General features: G+C 43.4%; 2 protein-coding genes across 13 annotated transcripts in view; one reads left to right on the top strand and one right to left on the bottom strand.

The window, feature by feature from the left end:
* Amn1 (antagonist of mitotic exit network 1 homolog) overlaps positions 1-3,152 on the top strand; it is a 35,749-nt gene extending 32,597 nt beyond the window's left edge. For 10 of the 11 annotated variants that reach the window (XM_021657546.2, XM_021657545.2, XM_060384549.1 and 7 more), the window contains one exon: positions 2,678-3,152. In XM_021657546.2, the coding sequence (XP_021513221.1) occupies positions 2,678-2,751 (74 nt within the window). In that variant the 3' untranslated portion in view covers positions 2,752-3,152. Of the gene's footprint in view, positions 1-1,609; positions 1,647-2,677 lie in introns of all 11 variants that reach the window. The other variant, XM_060384546.1, reaches the window with a different exon arrangement.
* A 6,671-nt stretch (positions 3,153-9,823) lies between these two features.
* Positions 9,824-21,286, bottom strand: Etfbkmt (electron transfer flavoprotein subunit beta lysine methyltransferase). 2 transcript variants are annotated; one of them, XM_021657543.2, is made up of 4 exons: positions 21,068-21,286; positions 17,614-18,022; positions 14,813-14,943; positions 9,824-10,815 (listed from the first exon to the last, which is right to left on the bottom strand). In XM_021657543.2, the coding sequence occupies exons 2-4, from the start codon at positions 17,904-17,906 to the stop codon at positions 10,472-10,474; spliced, it is 768 nt and encodes a 255-aa protein (XP_021513218.1). In that variant the 5' UTR covers positions 17,907-18,022; positions 21,068-21,286; the 3' UTR covers positions 9,824-10,471. The 2 variants fall into 2 exon arrangements, with proteins under 2 accessions (XP_021513218.1, XP_021513217.1); XM_021657542.2 differs by having other exon boundaries at positions 21,125-21,286.
* Between the last annotated feature and the right edge of the window lie 322 nt (positions 21,287-21,608).

The raw sequence follows: 21,608 nt of genomic DNA, 5'->3' as shown, positions 1-21,608 counted from the left end.
CGCTGCATCTTTGTCAAGCAGCTGTGCTGGCTTTATGACTTGCTGTTCCCATTAGATATGGCTATCCCACAACATAGCTTTTACTTTTAAGAATCTCAGTTTTTCAATTAAATAATTGCCTGATTATAAGGCTGAGTGATGGTGAAGGGAGGAAGAGTAGATTAGCATCAGTTTGCCTAGAATGCTATGACCCTGGGTTCAATACCCAGCATTAAAGGGGGAAAGTGTAGTTAGCAACTACCACACTGTTTCAGAATGATTAGGAGGTATGGCCTGGTTGAAGGATGTGTGTTACTGAGAACAGAATTGAGATTTCAGAAGACTCCCGTTTCCATGGTTCTCTCTCTGCCTCCTACTTTTGGATCAAGATGTGAATTATCAGCTACTTCTGTCACCATGCCTTTACTTCACAATCATGGACTCTAACCTTCTAAATAATTAACCCAATTAAACACTTTTATAAGTTGTCTTGGTCATGGTGTTTTGTCACACCAATAGAAAAGTAACTAAAACAGAAGTTGGTCCCAGGAGTGGGGTATTGCTGTGACAGACCTGACCATACTTGGTTTTGGAAAAATGTAGAAGATGCTAGTACTCTGGATTAGGAAAGCAGAGCTTGAACACTGGAAGCAGAGCTTAATGAGCCATCCTAGTAGGATCTGAATACAGTAGTGTTGATAGCTGATGGACTATGGAGTCTGGCTCAAGAGATTTAACAGGGGAACAACATTAGCAGCTGGGCTAGAGACAATTCTTTATTGTCTTTATTGTGATATTTTGGCAAAGATCATGGCTGTCTTCTACCCTTGTCCCAATAATTTGCCCGAGGCTAAGTTGACAAATGATGGACTACTTTATTTGGCAGAGATTCCAATACAGCCTAATATTGCCCGTGTTGCATGGTCATTAGTAATTAATCCTGAGCCTGTCTACAGTGAAAAAGAGCAATGGGGAAAAAAGAACTACAAAATGTACAGTTTGAAGAAAAAAATAACACTAGGAAATGTAAGGTTGGAGCCAAGGCTTGTGCTGAGAGGGAAAAAAAATAGAAATCAAGGCAAGGCCTAATCACATTGGGATAAAAAGGAGGCAAGACACTACCTAGCTAAGCTTCCAATCTGTGAAAAGAAAAGGCTTAAAGAATTTTCTGCTGCTAAAAAACAACAAATGAAAACTGTTACAAATGTGATTCAAGGGCATAAGGGTTCATTCCAAATCTGTAGTCAGGCGTGGCAGTGTCTTCCACTTGGCTCTGGCTTTATGCAGTCATGAAGGGCATACAAGTAAAGGTGTTGTGGGATCTTCTGTAGTGTGACAGGGGAGCCCTTGCATGGTGGCCCTGAGAAACCATCTTGTAGAGCTGTCAAAGTGAAGCAGGGATTACATTGGAGACTCAAAGATATTAAAGGTACCAGAGCCCAATAATTCTGCCAAGGAGAGCTGCAGACAGGGATTGGAACCAGCTCAAGAGAGAGAAGTACATTGCAGGCAGCAGCTGTAGAGGGATGAAGCCATCTAAGCCCTGACACCTGACATGGAACTACAGGATTTGGAGTTTGTCCCGTTTTGTCTAGTATTTCCTCATTATGCCCTCATTCCTCCCTTTTAGAATGGTAACGTATATTCTGTGCCATTGTATGTTGAAGGTATGTAATTTGCTTTTTTATTTTACAAGGCTTACAATTGCTATAGGGTGCACACACCTTTAATTCTAGAACTTGGAGGCAGAAGCAGGTGGATCTCTGAGTTTGAGGCCAGCCTGATCTATATAGCAAGTAGGACAGACAGGGCTGTGTAAAGAGGCCCAGGGCTGGAGACAATGGAGGGGGGTAGGGAAGGTGCATGACGCATTGCTTTGAGTCTTAGAATTGACGCTGAAGTTTGGGCTTTTAAACAGTGCTGAGACTGACCATAGAAACGTTTGAAGTTGGACTAAATGCATTTTGCATTTTGACATAACCCTGAGCCTGTGGGGGCTAGGGAGTAGAATGTGGGTGTTGGTAATTGACCCTGGGGCCTCTTACCTCCTGAGCTAGATTGCCAGCCCTGGTAAATAAATGTTCTTTAAATTTTCAAAGCACAGTACACAACTGACTAACTCAACAATAATTAATTAATGGTATCCACATGGTGTCTATAACTCCAGTTTCGGGGGACCTGATGCTCTCTACTGGCTTCTGTGGGCATCAGGCACACAAGTGGTGCACCAACCATTCATTTAGGCAAAGCACATAACATTTTAAATGTGCCTTATAAATTACATTTATTTATCTAAAGGGTGAATATGTGTCATCTGTGTACATGTAGAGATCAGAATATTCACTCTACCATGTCGCCCAGGGACAGATCTCAAGTCGTCAGGCGTGGTAGCAAGTGTATTCATATTGTGAGCCATCCCACCAGCTCCACTGTGCTTTATATTTCATGTTGTTAATCCTCCCAACAGCCCTGTAATAGTTATCATCACGCCTAGTGTTTCTTTTTCCTTTGTGTTAAGACAGTATCTCATATAGCCCAGGCTAGCCTCCACCTTGCTATACACTGGGTCTGCCTTAAATTCCTGACTCCCATACCTGCACCTTGCAAGTACAGTATCATAAGCATGCATTAATTACCCCACTCACTTACATCTAGTTTGATTATTGTAACTTAACATGCTGTCATTGTTCTCTTTAAGATCATTCAAGAGAAGTCTTGGAGCAATTAGTAGGATCAAGAAAACTCAAGCAAGTGACGTGGTCTGTCTATTGATCTTCACTGAGGCTGAGCTCAGGAGCCTTCCCAAGACATACTCTATAAATATTTGCTTTTCCCTTAATTTAACACTAAGTTATTTTATTGTCTTAGGTAAGCTGTAACTCTCAGAGAATCAGTTCAATCTTATGTAAATGTTTGTGCTTTTAAGTAACCAGACACAGCATTTTAACACTTCTATTATCTCATATTTGTTTGATGAGCCATCTTTTCTTTTTAACAGTGATCCTGGTATGAACTCTATTTGATGGAGAAAAGGCTGGGTTTGTTTCTTTGATAACAAAAGTTTCAAATGATTTACTTTTCATTTATAGCCCGTTCTCTGGTATAGGTATTTGAGTTATTGTAAGAGACATTATGAGTGGAATTCTAAATAAAGATGCTTTTAAAAGCATAAATACCTTCTGAGTTAATTTCTGGCTTTTACCTTTATGAAATGTTCAGCCAAAAAGTAACAAGGCCTATTACCTCATCACAGAAACTGATATACTTATTTTACTGAAATCGATGGTAATAATTAATCAGTTAAAATGTGACATTCAGCTGCAAAAGTAGGTCAGTGATAGAACACTTGCCTAGCTTGTGTGAGGCTAGGGTTGGATTCGCAGCACATACACACAGGCGGGTACAGTAGGGTACCCCTGTAATCACAGTACTCAGGGAGGCAGAGGCAAGCAGATTGCTGTGTGTTCAAGGCTGGCCTGGTGTACAAGGTGAGTCTAGGACAGCCAAGGCTACACAGAGAAACCCTGTCTTAGGTTGGGGGTGGGGGAGAAGGCAGCCATCTAATATATTCCCAGTACTGAGGCTTTTTCTCAGACACTCATTTAGTTGATTTGCACCCTCAGTTTTCTAGCTTGAATTCAGGGCCTCATACACAGTAGGAAGACATGCTACCACTGAGGTGTATCCCAATGCAATTTCATTGACTTTTATGGGTACTTTTTCCCAGTTCTTGGCAAAATTGGATTCAGAATGTTTGTGTGTGTATGTGTGTTTTACTGGGTATTGAACCTGGGGTTTCATGCATGCTAGGTAGGTGCTATGTCCCTTTAGTCCCAGAAGTATATAAAAATTAAATATGAAATACCATTAGAGAGCTGGGAACGGTGGTTGCACATCTTTAATTCTAGTACTCAGGAAGCAGAGGCAGGCAGAACTCTTTGAGGTTGAGGCCAGCCTAGTCTATACAGGATGGTCTAGGCTAGCCAGGGCTACACAATGAGATCCTGTCAAAACAAACAAAACTGAAAAAGGCCCATTTTTGTGAAATAAACAGCAAGGTCAGTCCTAGCAGTGCTCTAGCAGACAGTAACCAGAGCATTCTGACTCTTCTAAAAAGACAGCAGCAGAATTATCTCAAATGTTACCCAGTGCCACTGTAGTCTATAAACTAAATCAAAAGTTGTGTGTTTTCATTTTGCTTTTGACATTTTATTTTCCTTTCTTGAAAATAGATGTTCTCATATAATATATACTGATCACAGTGTCTCCTTCCTCTCCCAGTTTCCACCTCCCCTTCCACCTAGATCTGCTCCTTTCCTTTCATGAGAAAACAAACAGGCTCCTAAAGAATAATAAACAAAGTAAAATGAAATATTGTAAGATAAAAAAGCTAATATCAAAATTGGACCAAACAAACAGCAGGAAAAGAGCCCAAGAAAAGGCAAAAGAAACAAGAGACCCACTTATTTACAGAGTAAAGCAGACTGTCATTAGAACTCATTTTATTGCATTGCTACTTTTTTTTTTTTTTTTTTTTTTTTTAATAATGGTAGTATTTGGGTTTACCCTAGGTTCCTAGGCTATTCCCAGGGAATGTCTGTTGATGTTGGGGCTGGTAGGTAGGTGCTATAAGCAGTAAGTGGGCAAAGGAAGTCTGGAGAACTGTGTGGCCCACTGGAGAAGGGGGTGGGCCCTGCAGCAGGTGGCCTGTTACCAGGCTAGGGATAAGACTGGGGTGGTTCTGGGGGAGCTGAGATGAAGAACTGCAGCTAGCCTGCTTCTCTGGCCTAAGTGGCTAGAGTGCCTGCAGGTTCCCAGGGAGTGCCTGCTGGAGTTGGGGGCTGGGATAAAGCGATGAGGGTGGGAGGGAGGCTAGGGGGATAGAGATCTGTGGGACCCTGGAGAGAGGGCAGGGGAGAAAGGGAGGCTGCAGCCAGTGGTCTGCTACAGAGCTGGGAGTGGCACTGGGGGTGTAGCGTTCATTTTAAAACTACTTTATTTGAGGTGTTTGGGCTTCAACCTCCCAACCTTACAGGGGAGAGAAAAAGTTACTGGTGAAAGAATCAGACTAACTTGGTAACCTATGTTTCTTTAATTGCCTTATAACTTATATTTTCAAGTTTTAGGCCCATGTTAATTAAAGTCTCTTAGTGCTTCTCCAGAGAGCCGAGGAATGTTAAAAGTTCCTGACATTAGCCATCTGTGAGGGCAGAAATAAGGAAGAGAACAAGCAGAAATCTTTACTAAATGGAGAGAAAATCACCGGCTGGCACCTGTGAGATGAGCTTTGTTTGGAAACTGGGTCAAATGGCCCCAATTCTTCTCCTGACCTTTGATCCAAAGCCTGTAACCCCCACTCCTCAGAACAGACACGGGATGAGTTAATCACTCTCCCACCTTTAACTGTGGCTATATCTCATATGGCAGGAAATTCCAAAATGACTTGAAGATCAGATATTTACGACAGGGCTGGCCAGACCTAAGGGTGCCCAGAACCAACCAATTATTTTAAAAGTTAAATACCTCATCCAATCATGAATTGCCAAGAAGGCAACCCCTAGAATTCCCCATGCCTTGTCTTTTAAAAACCTAAGGTCTTTGTTTCCTGGTGTCACTCCTTGCTGACCAGCAGGGGTGACCCCATTGCGCAATGGTTAGAATGAACCTCTTGCGATTTTGCATCGATGGATGATCAGTTTCCTGAGTTCTCTTCATACCTTCTTATATTTAGGCTCTTGCTGGGCCTAACAGTGGGGAGAGAGGGCCCATTCTCCTGGCTACTTAGGATCAAAGGGGCTCTTTTAGGGCCCTATATGAATCTGTCAACCGCAGCCACAGCTAGCAGTCTCCTCCAGGCTGTTGCGCCCTAAAGTGTTTCCTCTCTGCTCCAAACCGCCACACCACCTGTCAACCAGCTCTCACATTTATACTGAGTCCTAGACCACGCCCCTCTGCGTGCCACGTGTGGAAGGCCTTTACTGATGGCAAAGACCACGCTCCGCACGAGACAATTATCAGCTGTGGACAAACGATAGCCCAGGAAAATCCCATACTTGGGATTAAAACAAAAGCATATTTATATAACATAACTGAGTTCACAAAGAAAATGAAGCTTCCATTACAGGGGGATTGGTTTTGGAGGAGCTGAGGGAGAGGTGAGGATCTGGTTACCCTCCTGCTTCCTTAGCTGCATGTTTTCATTTCTAAGCCCCTGTAGATACCAATGTAAATTTTGTGTAGCAAGAGTTGATTCATTGATTCCTTATGAGCTCTAACTTCCAAAGTCCAGAATCACAAGTACAGAACTTACAAGATCACAGTGCGTGTGACTCAGCTGACAGTTGCCTAGCTTGTACAAAGCCCTGGGTTCAACCCCCAGTACTGTATAAATCAGGAACCCGGCACTTCAGGTGGAGGCAGGAAGATCAGGAGATCAAGGCCATCCTCAGATGCACAGTGGAGTCCTAGCTGTAACAACACAACAACAAAAACCTTCCAAGACAATACTCTGCATCCCTAGCCCAAAACTCCTATATAATTATTCCAGTTTTGTTTTGTTTTTTTTTTTTTTTTTTTTTTTTTTTTGCTACCTCTCTGCCTTTAAATCTTATTATCCTAGTATCCTGGCGTTTATTGTGTTTGATTGGTTTGTTTTTTTTGAGATAGGGTTTCTCTGTGTAGCCCTGGCTGTCCTGGAACTTGGTCTGTAGACCAGGCTGGCCTTGAACTCACAGAGATCCACCTGCCTCTTCCTCCCAAGTGCTAGGATTAAAGGCGAGCACCACCATGCCTGATCTGGTGTTTATTATTAAAAAGTACGTAATTCAAGTGTCCAAGAAAATTCCAAGCAAAGGAGAGTAGTACCCAAAGAATATGAGGGTACATCTGAAAGACTAAATTTGGTATTTATAACATACAAAGTGGCAGTGTTTAACTTTTAAATTGGGTAACAGTATAGCATATGTAAGTACAAACCATTTGGTTACTGAAGGACTCAAGCAGCTTTGCTGCCATGACAGACTTTCATAATCAGCCTCAATACTATAGGCCTGAGTTCCTGTTTCCTGGTAATGTTCCCACAGTTGTTCAGCTTCTGTTTCTCAGAAGCAGTCAAGCATTTACTGGAAAAACCCCCAACGGACACAACAGGTGGACAGAGCCAATCAGAGTGCACTGAGCAAGTACCTAACGTTCCTGAGGTCTATAGATAGCTTGTGCTATGTTAGCCAATCAGTTTATGACAAGCCTGCTCCTGCTAGACGCTAACCAGTCACGTAACTGCCACATTGGAAAGTCCCATTCCTTGCTCAACCACAATAAAAACCCTGCTTCGTAGCTGCTTGGGGCCTCCTGTATGGGTCCACTGTGCTGGTGAAGTCTGAAAGTCTGAGCTTAAGCCCAAAATAAAAGCTCCTTGTTCTTGCATACGTGATGGGTCTCCTGGTGGTCTTTGGGGACTTTGAGATTTGGATATAACAGTTCCCTCTCAGAAGGAACAGAGAGAACTTTGTTGGGTTTTTTTTGTTGTTGTTTTGTTATTTTGGTTATTATTTTTTTAACCAGTTAGTATTAATCTGTAATAACTCCTCACCCCCAAACTTGTATTGAAAGCCTAGTGCATCCCAATGCAATGTTCATGTCTCTGATCTCACCAATGAACCAGTTCATTAATGGATTCCAACTGAAAGAACTATTTGGAAGATGGGGTTCAAGAGAGCAGCCCTGGGCTGGAGAGATGGCTCAGTGGTTAAGAGCACTGTCTGCCCTTCCAAAGGACCTGGGTTCAATTCCCAGCATCCACATGGCAGCTCACAACTGTCTGTACCACCAATTCCATGAATGCACATAAAATAAAATTAAAAAGAAAAAAAGAACTTGGTAAAAAAAAAAAAAAAAAAAGAGCAGGCCTGTAACCAGGGCCTTTGGCTACTTTATTTGGGTTCCTATATCTACCACTCTTCATCCCAGTCCCTTCTAACTCCCCAACAATAGATAGGCAAAAAAGGTTATAGGGGAAAGGTGACACAGACCTCTCTAGCTTCCTTCCTGCTGATTAGGTGCATCGAGTTCCTTGGGGAAAGTCCAGTCTTCATTGTCAGAATACCAGCAACCAGCAATCCAGCAACCCAACAACAGCAAAAGCAGCAGCAGGAACCAACAGCAGCTGGGGGAACAGCAGCCATCTTTTCAGAGCACCTCTGGCTTCTCTTGGGGCTCTGGCATTTATGTATGTTCTGAAGAGTCCCCAGAATGCCAAACATAAACTATCTGAAGCTGCCAGGGCATGAGACACATTATAATCAGCTGCTGTGGACAACCTCAAGCAGCCCCATATCCCATTCCTGGGATTAAAACAAAACATACAAATGGTTTTGTGTTTTGAAAGAAACCAAAATTCTCACTACATAGCCCTGAGCCAATTTTCCATTCCTTTTTTTATAGGGCAAAACTGCAGGATGGGGGATTTTGCAAGCAAGCATGGTTACAGAAGCAAGACCAGGCAGTTAAGGAAATCTTCCTGGAACATGTGTTACAAAACATTCCATAGTCACAGGGATGGGATGCAGGCCACCTCTGAGAAAACAGAAACCTAACTAGAATATCAAAATGGCTTTGGTTACAATATGGAGTCAGGCTGGTTCTTCAGGGATGGAAACTCTAGGAGGTGGAGCTAGCTCTGTTGGAAGAAAAAAGTCAGTGCAAATGACTTATCCCTGGTCCCTTGATCTCTGCTTCTTGGCCACTATAATGTGTGAAGCCACTTCCTACTGCATACTGTGGTTGTCATAATATCCCACCTTCCTCAGCAATGGGGAGCAATGGGGCCAGTAGACCATGGATTAGAGCTTCCAAAACTGAGCCAAACCAATTTTTGTTTGTTTGGTTGGTTGGTTTTTTGTTTTGTTTTGTTAATACAGGGTTTCTGTGTCCTAGACTCCCTTTCTAGATGAGGCTGGCCTCAAACTCAGAATTCAGAGATCCGTCTGCTTCTGCCTCCCCAAGTATTGGAACAACAGGCATGTGTCACCACACCTGGCTAAATCACTTCTCTTTTTTTACTTATTTATTTTTTCTTTCGTTTTTAAAGATTTTTTTTAATTTATTTTATGTATGAGTGCTCTATGTCCATGCATGCCTGCATGACAGAAGAGGGCATCAAATTCTAGTATAGATGGTATTATGCCCAGATCTTATGACCCCCAAGACCACCAGGAACACGAGACCCATGTAAATGCAAGAGAATCTTTTTATTACAAGCTCAAGCTAAGGCTGCAATCCCTCTTGACAGAGCAGTAGGGAAAAAGCAGCCCAGAGCTCCAAGGGAACCAGGTTTTTAAAGGGCAAAACCACAAGCAGGGGCTTCCAAGCCTCGGTGTTACATGATTGGACAAAGGAAATGCACTTTGACCTAATTTGTTAACAGCATCTGGCCAAACCACAAAGAGGAACAGCTTGCCAAAAGGAACATTTCGGCCCTGGGAAAACTTATGTTTTCTTAACCAACCCTGTCTTTATTGGTCTGCCTCAGTTGCTATGTCTAGCTGTAACTGCCAAGAACATTCTGTGGTTTTTCTCAGAACTCAAGGGTGGAACCAAGTTACTCCAAGAAAAAGCTAGCCTTGGATGGTGTCTGAAAAACAAAATGGAGTTAGTTTTGCTGTTTTAACCCTTTCATTGGTTGTGAGCCACCATATTGTTTCTGGGAATTGAACTCAGGACCTCTGGAAGAGCAGACAGTGCTCTTAAACGCTGAGCCATTTCTCCAGCCCCTACCTCACTTCTCTTTTAAGTTGATTTTCTCAGTAAATTTGTTACACTAACAGAAAGATAACACTCCAGTTCCTTGTTTCCTTTCCAGAGATGTTTTATTAATATTGCAGCAAATTCTGTATATTATATCCATGCACATATAAACATGCCTTCTACATAATCAGTGGTGTGTGATACATATTAATTACATTGTTTTTGTCGTTATAAAACCCTGACAACCTGCTATATGAAATGGGAACATAATAGTTACTAACTTTACTAAACCATGCAGAATTATAAAAGGTGTCAAAGGATTTTGTTTGTTTCTTTTTTTTTTTTTTTTTTTTCAGCTCAAGTCACAGTATGTAGCTCTGGCTGTTCTGGAACTCACTGTAGAACAAACTGGCCTCAAACTCACAGAGATCCACCTGCCTCTGCCTCCCTAGTGCCGAAAGCATGAACCACTATGCCAAGATGGATGAAGGAAATTTTAAATCACTTTCTCCATGAGACAGGGTCTCCCTATGTATCCTTGGCTGTCCTGGAACTATGTAGACCAGACTGTCCTCCAAAGAGGTCAGCCTATTTCTGCCTACCAAGTGATAGTATTCACACTTCCAGCCATCACACCACACTGATCTGGAGTCTTTAAACTGTTGAGTACCTCCTACAGAGGAAATGTTTAGAGTCTAACACAGACTCTAAACAGAACTATACTCATACTTGAAAGCACTCTGACAAATCAGGGATGAAAATCCCACACCGTACTTGTGGTCAGTCCATGGTTATCTTGCTGGGTTGACTGTGGAAGTGTGTATTCTTCTAGTTGGTACAGATGATGCCGAATGCTGTGTCCACTGAACTGGGGCCTCCCAGGGTCACCAATAAGTACTCGCGTTTTGTGGGTCCAAAAGCAGTTCTCCAGCCACAGATGAAGACTGTCTGCAAGGTCTTCATCATAAAACATATCTCCAAGAACAATGAGATCAAACTTAACTTGTTGGGTATTCAAAATGTTTTTGGTTAAAATGGGAAAAGGATTCAGTCCATTTAATTTGCAATTTAGTGTAATCGCCATTCCTGCAACTTTACAAAACATATGATGAGTTGAGCTATAAGCATAGATCAGTAAGCTACTTTAATTCCTTATTATTAAAACACTTTTTAAACCTAACAATAGAGGTCAGTGAGGTGGCTCTTCAGGTTAGGACATTTGCCACTAACCCTAACAGAGTTCAATATCTGAAGGCCAGGCATGGTGGCACACAGCTTTAACCCAGCTCTCAGGAGGCAGAGACTAGGGTACATCAGGTAACCCTGACTCCACACCCACCTCCAGAATGTAAGACCATCCTGGCCTATATAGGCAGTTCCAGGACAGCCAGGACTAACGGAAAGACCCCATGTCAACAAATAAAAGAGTTCAATACCTGAAACCACATGGTGGAAAGAGGAAACCAAATCTCACAAGCTGTACCCTGTCCCCATGTGAAGTGCACTGTGACACATGCACACACAGATGAACAAGCAAATAGCTGTAAAAATAATCTAATACTTACCTCCTTTTGTTAAAAGGCATTTTGTTCTTATTTTGTTGTTTTCAATTTAATTATTTTATATGTGGTATTTTGTCTTCATTTGTCTATGTGAGGGTGTCGGTTCCCCAAGTGTTGCTGGGAATTGAACCTAGAACTTATGGAAGAGCAGCCAGTGCCAGTGCTCTTAACCACTGAGCCATCTGTCCAAATCCCATTTTTTTTTAAGGCAAAGAGGTCTAAAGTTGATGCCATATAAACTATATGCTGGCTAGGTCTGATTGTGCAGACCTGTCACTCCAAGCTTGGTAGTACACAGCCGGAGGATCCCTGCAAGTATGAGCCAACCTGGGGTACAAAGGGAGGTACCAAGCCAAAACAAACAAACATGGAAGCTGGGCATGGTGGTGGCACAGCCATATCTAATGGGAACAGTGAAACTCATAAAGCCAGCACAGCTGCTAGACAAGGATCCAGCACAGCTGAGCCTAGTGATGCAATCGTTGCCTCTGGTCTCCCACTTTTTGGCCTTGATCTCTACCTGTTGCATGTTGGTGTGGGGGCTTTTATTATTTGTACAACTTGGGGTTACTAGATTGATGGAAATTTTCTTACGAATCGTTCACTCCTTCTTCCAGGAGTGGTGCTGCTAAGCTTCCCCAGGAACGTCCTGACCATGCTACCCCTCCCGCTTTTAGGGAGATATCCTTACCTGGCCCTACCTGAAGGTCTTCCTTAGGCCCTGGAAGTTGTGACTCAAATAAAAATCCCAGAGACCTCCTTTTGAGGCTCTCAAAGATACTCTTGGCACATCTGCCCCTGCACTTACTCAGGAACAAGATACTCAGAACAAAGTAAATTTGAAAAGGTAAACAATATTTGGTAGGCTAGAAAAGTTGGCAGCAGATCAATAAAAGCCCCTTCTTACTACCAATGGACAAAGAATGGTGTGGATAAATGATAAAAAAAATAAAATATTAAGACCTCCCTTTCTTAGAAAAAGTAAATGCCACTACGGAACAAAAGAATATCAAGATTATACATATAAATGTATAAAAATATATAAAATATAAACATTATATTATGGTAGAAATTAAATAATAACTGCAGAAGCTTTGGACTAAAGACTTTTATTGGACCTAATGACTATTATCACTTTGACTATTAAAAATTGATAATACACTGCTTGGGACATAACAATCTGCCCAGGCTGGCTTGGAGATTTTCTTTCTGTCTAGGGTCCTTGAAACCACCAAGAGCTGAAAACAGGCTGTCATGCTTTCACAAAATATTCCCTTGAAACTACAATATTGTTAAAAGTTGAGTTGTGGGGTTGATGAGGGAAAATAATTTAAAAAGATAATTCTGTTCTGTCATGATTTATCAATGATGTCTAAGCTTACGACCAAAAGGAATTTAAAACACGTATTGGGGAATAAAATTGATATGATCTATGTTTTGGAACAACATGCATCTATTCCTGCCTAAGTTCTGTATAAGTAATGAAGCACCCAGACTGCCAGTCAGTCAGGATGTAAAACTGGCCCCCATCCCCATGCCTGCCTCCCTCGTCCCTCCATGACTCTTTATCTCTTCTGCAGGACCATAGCCAGGGCTGGCCTCCTGCCCACACCCCCAGCATTTGAGAGGTAGAAATAGGAAAATCAGAAATTCAAGGTCATGTTTAGCTACATTTAGCTAGTTGAGGTCATTCTAAGAGTGTTGGTATAATGTTCTTTTGGAATGTATACGATTTACCCTTGTTTATTCAAATGCTGATTTCTCTCCCCCACTATCTGGTTTCAATCCTGACATTGCATTGTAATGCTTATTGTAAAGCATCACCTGTCTCAAGTTTATACAAATATGCTATTTTTTCTCTCTATTGCCAATAAAAACAACCCAGCCAATGCTGAGCAATGGAGAGAATAGGGTGGGACACCCTGGTCCAGAGGGGAGGAGAAAGAAGCGAGCGGGAGGAAAGATACAAGAGGAGAGGAAACATCAGGAGGGGAAACAGGAGAAATGAACAGGACCTAAGATATGACTAAAAAGCAAGTAGACTGTGGGAAATCTGAAGAGGCTTGGAGGTTTAGGATAGAGTAAATATTGCCTAGCATTGTGCTCTAGGTTAATTAAATAAATCCTAGTCTCTGTGTGATGATCTGCGTATACAGCTGACAGCTGGTTTAGGAGTAACTGCTGGTGGGCTGGATTGATGGCTCATAGGTTAAGAACACTGGCTGTTCTTCCAAAGGTCCTGAGTTCAATTCCCAGTAACCACATGGTAGCTTACAACCATCTATAATGAGGTGCCCCTTTCTGGCCTGCAGGCACACATGCAGGCAGAATACTGTATAAATAATAAATAAATCCTTTTTTTAAAGGAGTAACTGCTGCTTGTTAAATATTAATAAGCATCAACATGAGCTATATGAGATTCTGCCTCAAAGGGGTGGAGAGAGAGGTAGAGGGAAATGGTCTCGGAGAGAACAGGTTACCCTGACCCCACACCCACTACACCCTGCTTCACAGAGCAGCTTCTCCCTTCTGAGAAATGACGCTTGTAAAATGTTTAACAGATCAGTGTTTACCCTTTGCTGGAAAACAATCCCTTGTTGAAAGTGAAAACTCTCATAGCCTTCATCTGATGTGAGTTAATTGTTTTGTTTGTTTGTTTGTTTGTTTGTTTTGGGGGGTCTGTATAAATTCTATAGTGGTTAATCTAGGGGCCCAGAGCTCTTTGTGACAAGAGGCTGCTTTCAGTCTCCAGCTTAATAAGGGGCTCTTATTTGGCTTTATATTCATGGTCATCTATAACTTTCTCATGTGGGCTATAGCCAAAAAAGAAACTTCTTAAAAAGCCATATATTATATATAGCACAGCAATGGTGGGATTTTTTTTTTTTTTGAACATTTACTGGCTATTTTTTGTATGTTTGTTTAATGTAGACAGAAAAGCAAATGTTGGGCTTAAGTTATATCTGAAACCCTGTAATAATATAAGAACCCTTCTCCCCACCCCACCAAGGGTTCTACCCTAAACAACAGTAGGATCAGAAAAAAAAAAAAAATCAGATGAAAGGAAAATATAGCTGTCACAATTTGGACCTTTTTCCTTCTTTGAAAGAGGGCCTTATTTTGTAGCCCTACCTGGTGGATATCCTCGTGCCCCTGTCTCCGGAGCACTGGGATTTAAGGTGTGGGCTGCCACACCCAAGACAACTTGGGTCTTAGTGCAGTAAAAGCATCCACTAAAGACACAGCCTATCTTTACTTGGGTTTCATGTCAAATACATACTACTTACACATTTCAGGGAATTCTCAACCCAGAAGCTAACACACATGCCCCAACAGGTATCACTCTGGAATGTCTAGCAGACAAATCAAATCCTCTTGGGGAAATGCACCATCAGTTCAGGCCCCAGACAGTGCCCCAGTGAACATAACTCATTATATCAGATTACAAACAAGGCAATAAGCTACCATGGTAAAGGGTAAGTGGGGGGGAGGGGGCTGTAAACTGCTTTAAAATACGCAGCCCTTACTAGGGTCTATGTCGTTTGCCAAGACCTTTGATGCTCCACTCATCTTAGCAGCAATGGCTGTAGCTCCACATCCACTCCCAAGATCTAAGACAGACTTTCCTCTCACAACATCAGGGTTATCCAAAAGATACCTAATTAGAAAGAGAGGAGAAAACACCGGAGTTAGGGAAAAGGACAGTAAGAGGTGTTAAAAACAGGCAAGATTGCAAGCAAAGTGCTTGCTTACAAGTCTGATGACCTAAGTTCCACAGAGAGGACAAGAGAACCAGGTCACGCAAGTTGCCCTTCACATGCACGCGGTGGCAAGCCGTGCCACCATGCACACCCACAGCCTAGATTGGTTAAATCTACGTTTTCCTGACGGTAGAAAACCCACCTGGCCTAACGGTAACAGGATTATTCCTGGGAAACAGATACCTTTTGTTTGACAGCTCTACACCTTAAAACAAAACCAGATGAAATCACAATCAGTGCTAAAGCGCGGAGTAGACGGGCATGCTAAAAAGGGACTGCATCTGTTTGGGCTACTGTTTATTAACAAAAAGTACAGTTACCTTTGTGAAAAAACAAGACGGTCGGGAGGGATCTTAAAAATGCTGAGCTGAATCAAATACAGGGCCCACCTAAGATGTCCTCCAGCTGCCAAAGAGAAGAAACTCCCAAAGGACCACTCAGCCAGTCTGGGAGGGGAGGCGCTGACAGCACTAAAGTGGGATCTTTAGGCTGGGTCTTTAGGATCACCTAGGAGTTCAGTGAGCACAGAGGAAGACTTGTGTGTCTTTCATGACAGCTCACACTAGAGTTTCTTAACGGGTGAAACTTTACTTGTGGATGTGCCTTAAAAATCGTGTGTAAGGTGGTGAAACTCCCAACAAAGCACCAAAGATTTGACCAAACTGCTATAAAAACAAGAAGACTTTAGTATGAGAGCCGGAGAGGTGGCTCAGTGGTTAAAGGCCCTCATTTCTGCAGAGAATCCAGGTTCAAGTCCTAGAACCTACATGACAGCTCACAGCTGTCTGTAACTCCAGTCCCAGGGGATCTGATGCCTTCTTCTGACCTTCATGGGCACCAGACACAAATGAGTGTATAGACAGGCAGGCAAATCACTCATACATAAATAAATCTTTAAAAAAAAAAAAAACTTGCAAGCTAGGTGGTGATGGTGCATGCCTTTACGCCCAGCATTCAGAGGCAGAGGCAGGTATTTCTCTGTGAGTTCAAGGCCAGCTTGGTCTGCATAGTGAGTTCCAGGACAGCCAGATCTACATCATGAGACCCTAGGGCTGGGAGGTTGGTGGGGGGGAAAGACATGACTCATTGCTGTAACCAAATACCTGATAACTTTTAAGGGAGGAAGAGTTTACACTGAAGGAACACAGCCTGAAAATATAATCTGCTGTGGTGAGGGAAGGCATGGCGATGGGGCACTGTTCTTCCTTTTTCTCTTTGTACTCAGTGTGCAACCCAATGCAACGGGAATAGTGTCACCCACATTCAGGGTGGCATTCCCTCCCCAAATCAACCTCATTGGAGGGGCTGCAGAGATGGCTCAGTGGTTAAGAGTACTGTCTGCCCTTCCAGAGGACCCAGGTTCAATTCCTAGCACTCACATGGCAGCTCACAACTGTCTATTATGTCAATTCCAAGGGATCTGACACCTTCACACTAACATACATAAAATTATTTAAAAAAAAAAAAAAAAAAAAAAAAAAAAAAAACTCATTGGAAACATCCTATCCTCGTTAGTTTTTAATTGGTGTTTTTGTTTTGATCAACTTGACAGTAGTTAAAGGCAAGTGGAAAGGAGGATTCTCAACTGAGAAAACTGCCTCCATCAGAGTAGCTGGTCAGCAAGCCTATGTATGGGACATTTTCTTGTTTAATGATTGATGTGGGAGGGCCCAGCCTATTGGGGCAATTGATGGACAGTAATCCTGTATGGTATGAGAAAGCATCTTGAGGAAGCTTTGAGAAGCAAGCCAGTAAGCAGGGCTCCTCCATGGCCTCTGCTTCAGTTCCTGCCTCCAGGTTCCTGCTCTGGGTTCCGGCTGACTTTCCTATTACCTGGAAGTGTAAAATGAAAAAAAGCCTTTCCTCCCCAAGTTTGCTTTTGGTTATGGATTTTTTGTTTTTGTTTTTCCAGTAATAGAAAACCAAAGAAAAGCATATCCTCATAGTCATGCCCAAAAGTGTGTCTTGCAGGTAATTCCAAATTCACTGGAGTTGACGTCAAAGGCTATCTAGGGCAGGTGTGAAGAGAGCTGCTGTGTTTTTAAGGTGTGTATATCTATGACTGTTGTGAGGCCAAGCTAAAGTAACAGTAAAGACCAGATCTGGATGACACTACAGCCCTCTCTGAATTTTTTGTTGACAATCCTTGTCTTCTTTCTTAGTTTCAGTTGAAAACCCAGACTCAAAAGGCGTCAACCCCTGCCCTCCTGTCTCTGGCAGGATACAAGAGACTATTTAAAATTTTTAAGAGAGCATTGCTACGTATCACAGAATAGCTTCAAGCTCCCTCCCTCATGCCCCCACTTTCAAGTACAAGGATTACATGGGACACTGTCCTGGGTAACTGTTTGGAGCCTTTTTGGAGATGACTTTGTCCTGTCTTCCTGCAGGATAAATCCTCTTCTGCTTTACAAGAAGGACGGCAATCCAAACCATACATAAGTTGGGACCTGATGAGCCCCAGTGACTTTCAAGTTTTGCTGCTAAGATATGGGGCCAGAGAGGATAAAATGGAGGTGGGGGTAGGTGCTGAAAAGAAAAAGGACCAACATTTCAATAAGACGTACCTAGACAGGGCCTGGCCTCCTGGCCAATAGACTGCCCAGTATGGATCACTGTAGGGCCACAGTTCAGCTCTTTCCCACCAGAACTTGCACCTGGGGGTCAAAAGCCGTAACTGGATTTCAGGGGTGAGGGTGCCACTGCTGGTGACTTCAGTGTTTTCTTCCAGGTAGGCTTTCATCTGGGGATCCAAACCACTCCCCACTGTCCTCCAGGGGAACAGGGGGAAGCCACCGCTCACAGCCTGCAGGAAACTCCACTGGCTCCTGGGAGCTCTCCAACCCAGGCTGAACACCATTAGTGCTTCTCCAGACCTCAGGTTCTGTCAGTGTTGCTCCTAAAAAGGGTTGCTTCCCAAGCGGACAGAATGAGGGCCAGCCTCTCCGCTTAGCTGACAGTGGAATTTCTGGATCTCTACAACAAACAAGCAATACTGAAAATTCTTAGTTCGGCCAACATGTCCACAGCCTTCCACAATACAAGAAAGTAAGCTGGTGTATGTGCTATCTGACAGCTTGCAAAGTGAAGGTTCATTTAAAAGGACAGCGTTGGCTGACCAGTCTGGGCAAAGAAATCTAGTTGCTCTTTTTTTTTTTTTTTTTTTTTTGTGAAATCCTTTTAGTAATCATAATGACAAATACACAGGCATTTTATTTTACAACAGTCTTGAAGAAAATGAAGATTGCTTTGTTTCTTTTTGCTTTGTTTCTAGGATAGACTTACTTGCTTAAGAGATGGCTCAGCAGTTGAGAGCACAGACACACACACACACACACACACACACACACACAGTGTATTTATACATATGTAGGCAAAGCACCCATATCCATCAAATAAAACATAGACCAGCACTATAGCCCAGGCTGCACTGGAATTCACTATGTAGACCAAGCTGACCTCAAGCTTGTAGTGATTTTCCTGCCTGTCTCTTGAGTGCTGATATTAGAGGTATATGCCATCACACCGAGCTTGGATTTTATTGTAATAAAAGAACATCAATGGGGGCTGGAGGGATGGCTCAGCCGTTAAGAGCTCTGGCTGCTCTTCCAAAGGTCCTGAGTTCAATTCCCAGTAACCACATGCAATATGCTGGAAAGATGGCTCAGAGATTAAGAGCACCAGCTGTTCTTCCAAAGGTCCTGAGTTCAATTTCCAGCAAACACATGGTGGCTCACAACCATCTATAATGCAATCAGGTACCCTCTTCTGATATGCAGGTGTACATGCAGGCAGAGTACTAGAAAAATAAATAAATAAAATTTTTTGATTGATTAGATTTTACCAAGCCTAAACTTAAAATATTTATAATCGAAAGTATACTTTTGTTGAGAAGGAATGTGGAATACCATCTTTTGTTGTTTGTTTTTGAGACAGGGTCTCTCTTTTATGTATCTCTGGTTGCCCTGGAGCTATGCAGACCAGGATGGCCTTGAACTCAGAGATCTACCTGTGTATGCCTCCAGAGTGCTCAGACTAACAGCTTGTGCCACTGTGCCTGGCTTGTTGTTTATTTACGTGTCTGAGTGTATGTGACTTGTCTGCAGAGGCCAGAGCACCAGTTCCCCTTAGAGGCAGCTGTTAGCAGCCTGACATGGGTAGCAGGAACTGACCTTAGTCCTCTGCAAGAACAGAAAGTGCTCTGAGCCATCTCTCCAGCTCCTTTTTTTTTCCAATTTTTCCATTTTCAGATTGACCTCTAACTCTCTACATTTATGATCTTGATTTCTTAATTCTCCTATATCACAAGTGTTATGGTGTTATACCCAGTTCGTGAGACCCCCAAAGACCACCAGGAATCTACTCTGCTGCAAAACACACGAGGGTTTACTTGGTAAAAACTTGAGCCTGGGGCCCAGCAACCTCCCTGTTGAAGAGGAGGAGTGTGGAGGAGGAGGTCTAGGGAAACAAGGTTTTTAAAGGGCAAGACTGTGGGGGGAGGGGCAAGAGAGGGCTCCAAGCCTTGGTGTTATAGGACTGGGTAAAGGAAACTGACTTTTGAAATGATTGGTTTACTTTAGGCACCAGGTCCATAAATGGTTCTGGCCTGGCTATCTGAGTGTGTTGGCAGGAGATGGTATCTTTAAGTGGCTCAGGCCAGGCCATCTGGCCCTGTTACTGTATCTCTAGTGGGCAGGAAAAGAATGCAGTAAGGCTGGTTCCTCCCCGCAGGTGGCTGGACATGTCTCCACCTGGCTGGCCTTTGTTCACGCTTATGCTTTAAACTTTAAGTCAATAACTCAAAAAACTAATTTTTAATTCTTTGGTCTCTCAGGACTCCAGCTTTATTGTTGCTAGCCAGTGCTGCATGCATACTAGGCAAGCACTCTACCAACTGAGCTTTTCCAGCACAGCAATATGGGATGACTGTGTATTAGGACATCATACCTTCCCAGCACTGACGAAGTTATAAAGCCAATCTAGGTAGGTACTCAAATTGTGTTATAGGAAAGATGGCATGATACTGCCTCTTATTCCAGCACTAGGGAGGCAGAGGCAAGCGGATCTCCACGGGAGAAAGAGACAGTGATTAAAAAAAGGGGCTGAATTTGACCCAGACCTGTCAGTGCACCCAGCAATACCTGGCTGAGGTGGTGCCACTGCCTAGGGGCTCTTGATTGGCTTCAGTTTTCTCTACCAGTTAAAGAATTAAAAAGCCAGCTCCACAGCTAGCAGAGAAATCTCAAACACTGAAAACAAGAGCAGACAGAATCAGCAGTTGAAGAAAGGCTTTTATTGGAGATGAGGAAACATGCAGGCATGCAGCAAACACACAGATAGAAAATCCACCTCTAAAGCAGAGGGCCGCTTGGGGAGGTGAAAATTACAGTGTCTTCCAGAGGATTAGCGATTAAGTCTCTGAAGGGCCTTCCTCCCCTAATTTAGTAGTGGTCACTTTGAAGACAGGATGGCTGAATGGACACCTATTCTGAAAAAATGTCCTGATCTGGCCTTGAATTTGCCGAGCCAGTCTATCAGCAGGCGACCTGCTGGAAGGAGAAAAAGCTCACAAGGCTTTTGTTTTAAGTTGCCAGGCTTTTGTCTCAGGTCAGGAGAGCGAGGAAAAAACCAGCCGTCTTACCCATCCATGGCCCCTCTTATCTGCCTGCCTGCCAGGGAATCCTCCTCCTTCCTACAGAAGAGACAGACAGAACGAAGGAATTTTCTGGTTTGAGAAGCCTAGGGCGTTAAGAGAACAGAGTTTGGCTCTCAGCGCCCAGACATGGCAGAAGTGTGCCAGAAGAATGAAACTCTAGCTTCTGGGGACACATTCTGGTCTCCGCACACACTGATAAGAAAGTAAACAAGCCAACAAAGCAGGCCATAGTAGAGCATTTCTGTAATCTCATCTAATTCAAGCCAGTCTGGGCTGCCCCGCAGGCCTGGGGCTACAGCGTCAGACCTTGTCCCACGCAAACAAACAAAATGCTAAGTTCCAAGCCGTGCCAGTGACCACGTTACCTTCCTCCAAAACAAAGTGCAGGAGTCTGCTTTTAAGTGTGGTCCTTGCGGCCTTACCGGACTTTGCTCGAGCTGCACGGGGCCTCGTGGACAACTCGCCCTTCTCGCGCAGGAAAAATAAAAAGTAAAAAAGTACATTAAGTCTGCTCTCTCGGGAGAGGAAGCCTGCGCCGGCTAGAACTCACAGGGCCGCCGGGACCGGAAGGCGGAAGGACTTGGTGCGCGCAGCCGCGGTGACGGCAGGAAAGCCCGGCTCCGCCCTTCTTCCGAGACGTGCTGCGTTCCCGACCCCTCCTGCGCGCGGCCAGACGCTCCGTAACCTTGAGACTCCTCAACCTCAGTCAGTCCCTGCAGACCCGGAGTGCAACTGCACAGCTTGTGTGCGCCGTGAGCGGAGAAGTCTGATGTGCTGCTAGCACTGTTCCCAAGCATACTTTTAGAGTGTGAATCTGGCGTGGTGGGTAAACTTTCATGACACATTCAGTTGTGATGAGTCATACTATATGGCTCCTTATCATAAAGCCACAGTGTGAGATTATTC

This window comes from Meriones unguiculatus, chromosome 5 (assembly GCF_030254825.1).
Source record: "Meriones unguiculatus strain TT.TT164.6M chromosome 5, Bangor_MerUng_6.1, whole genome shotgun sequence".
NCBI lineage: Eukaryota > Metazoa > Chordata > Mammalia > Rodentia > Muridae > Meriones > Meriones unguiculatus.
Note: the sequence above shows the minus strand (reverse complement) of the source record. Positions and strands in the feature narration are given on the sequence as shown.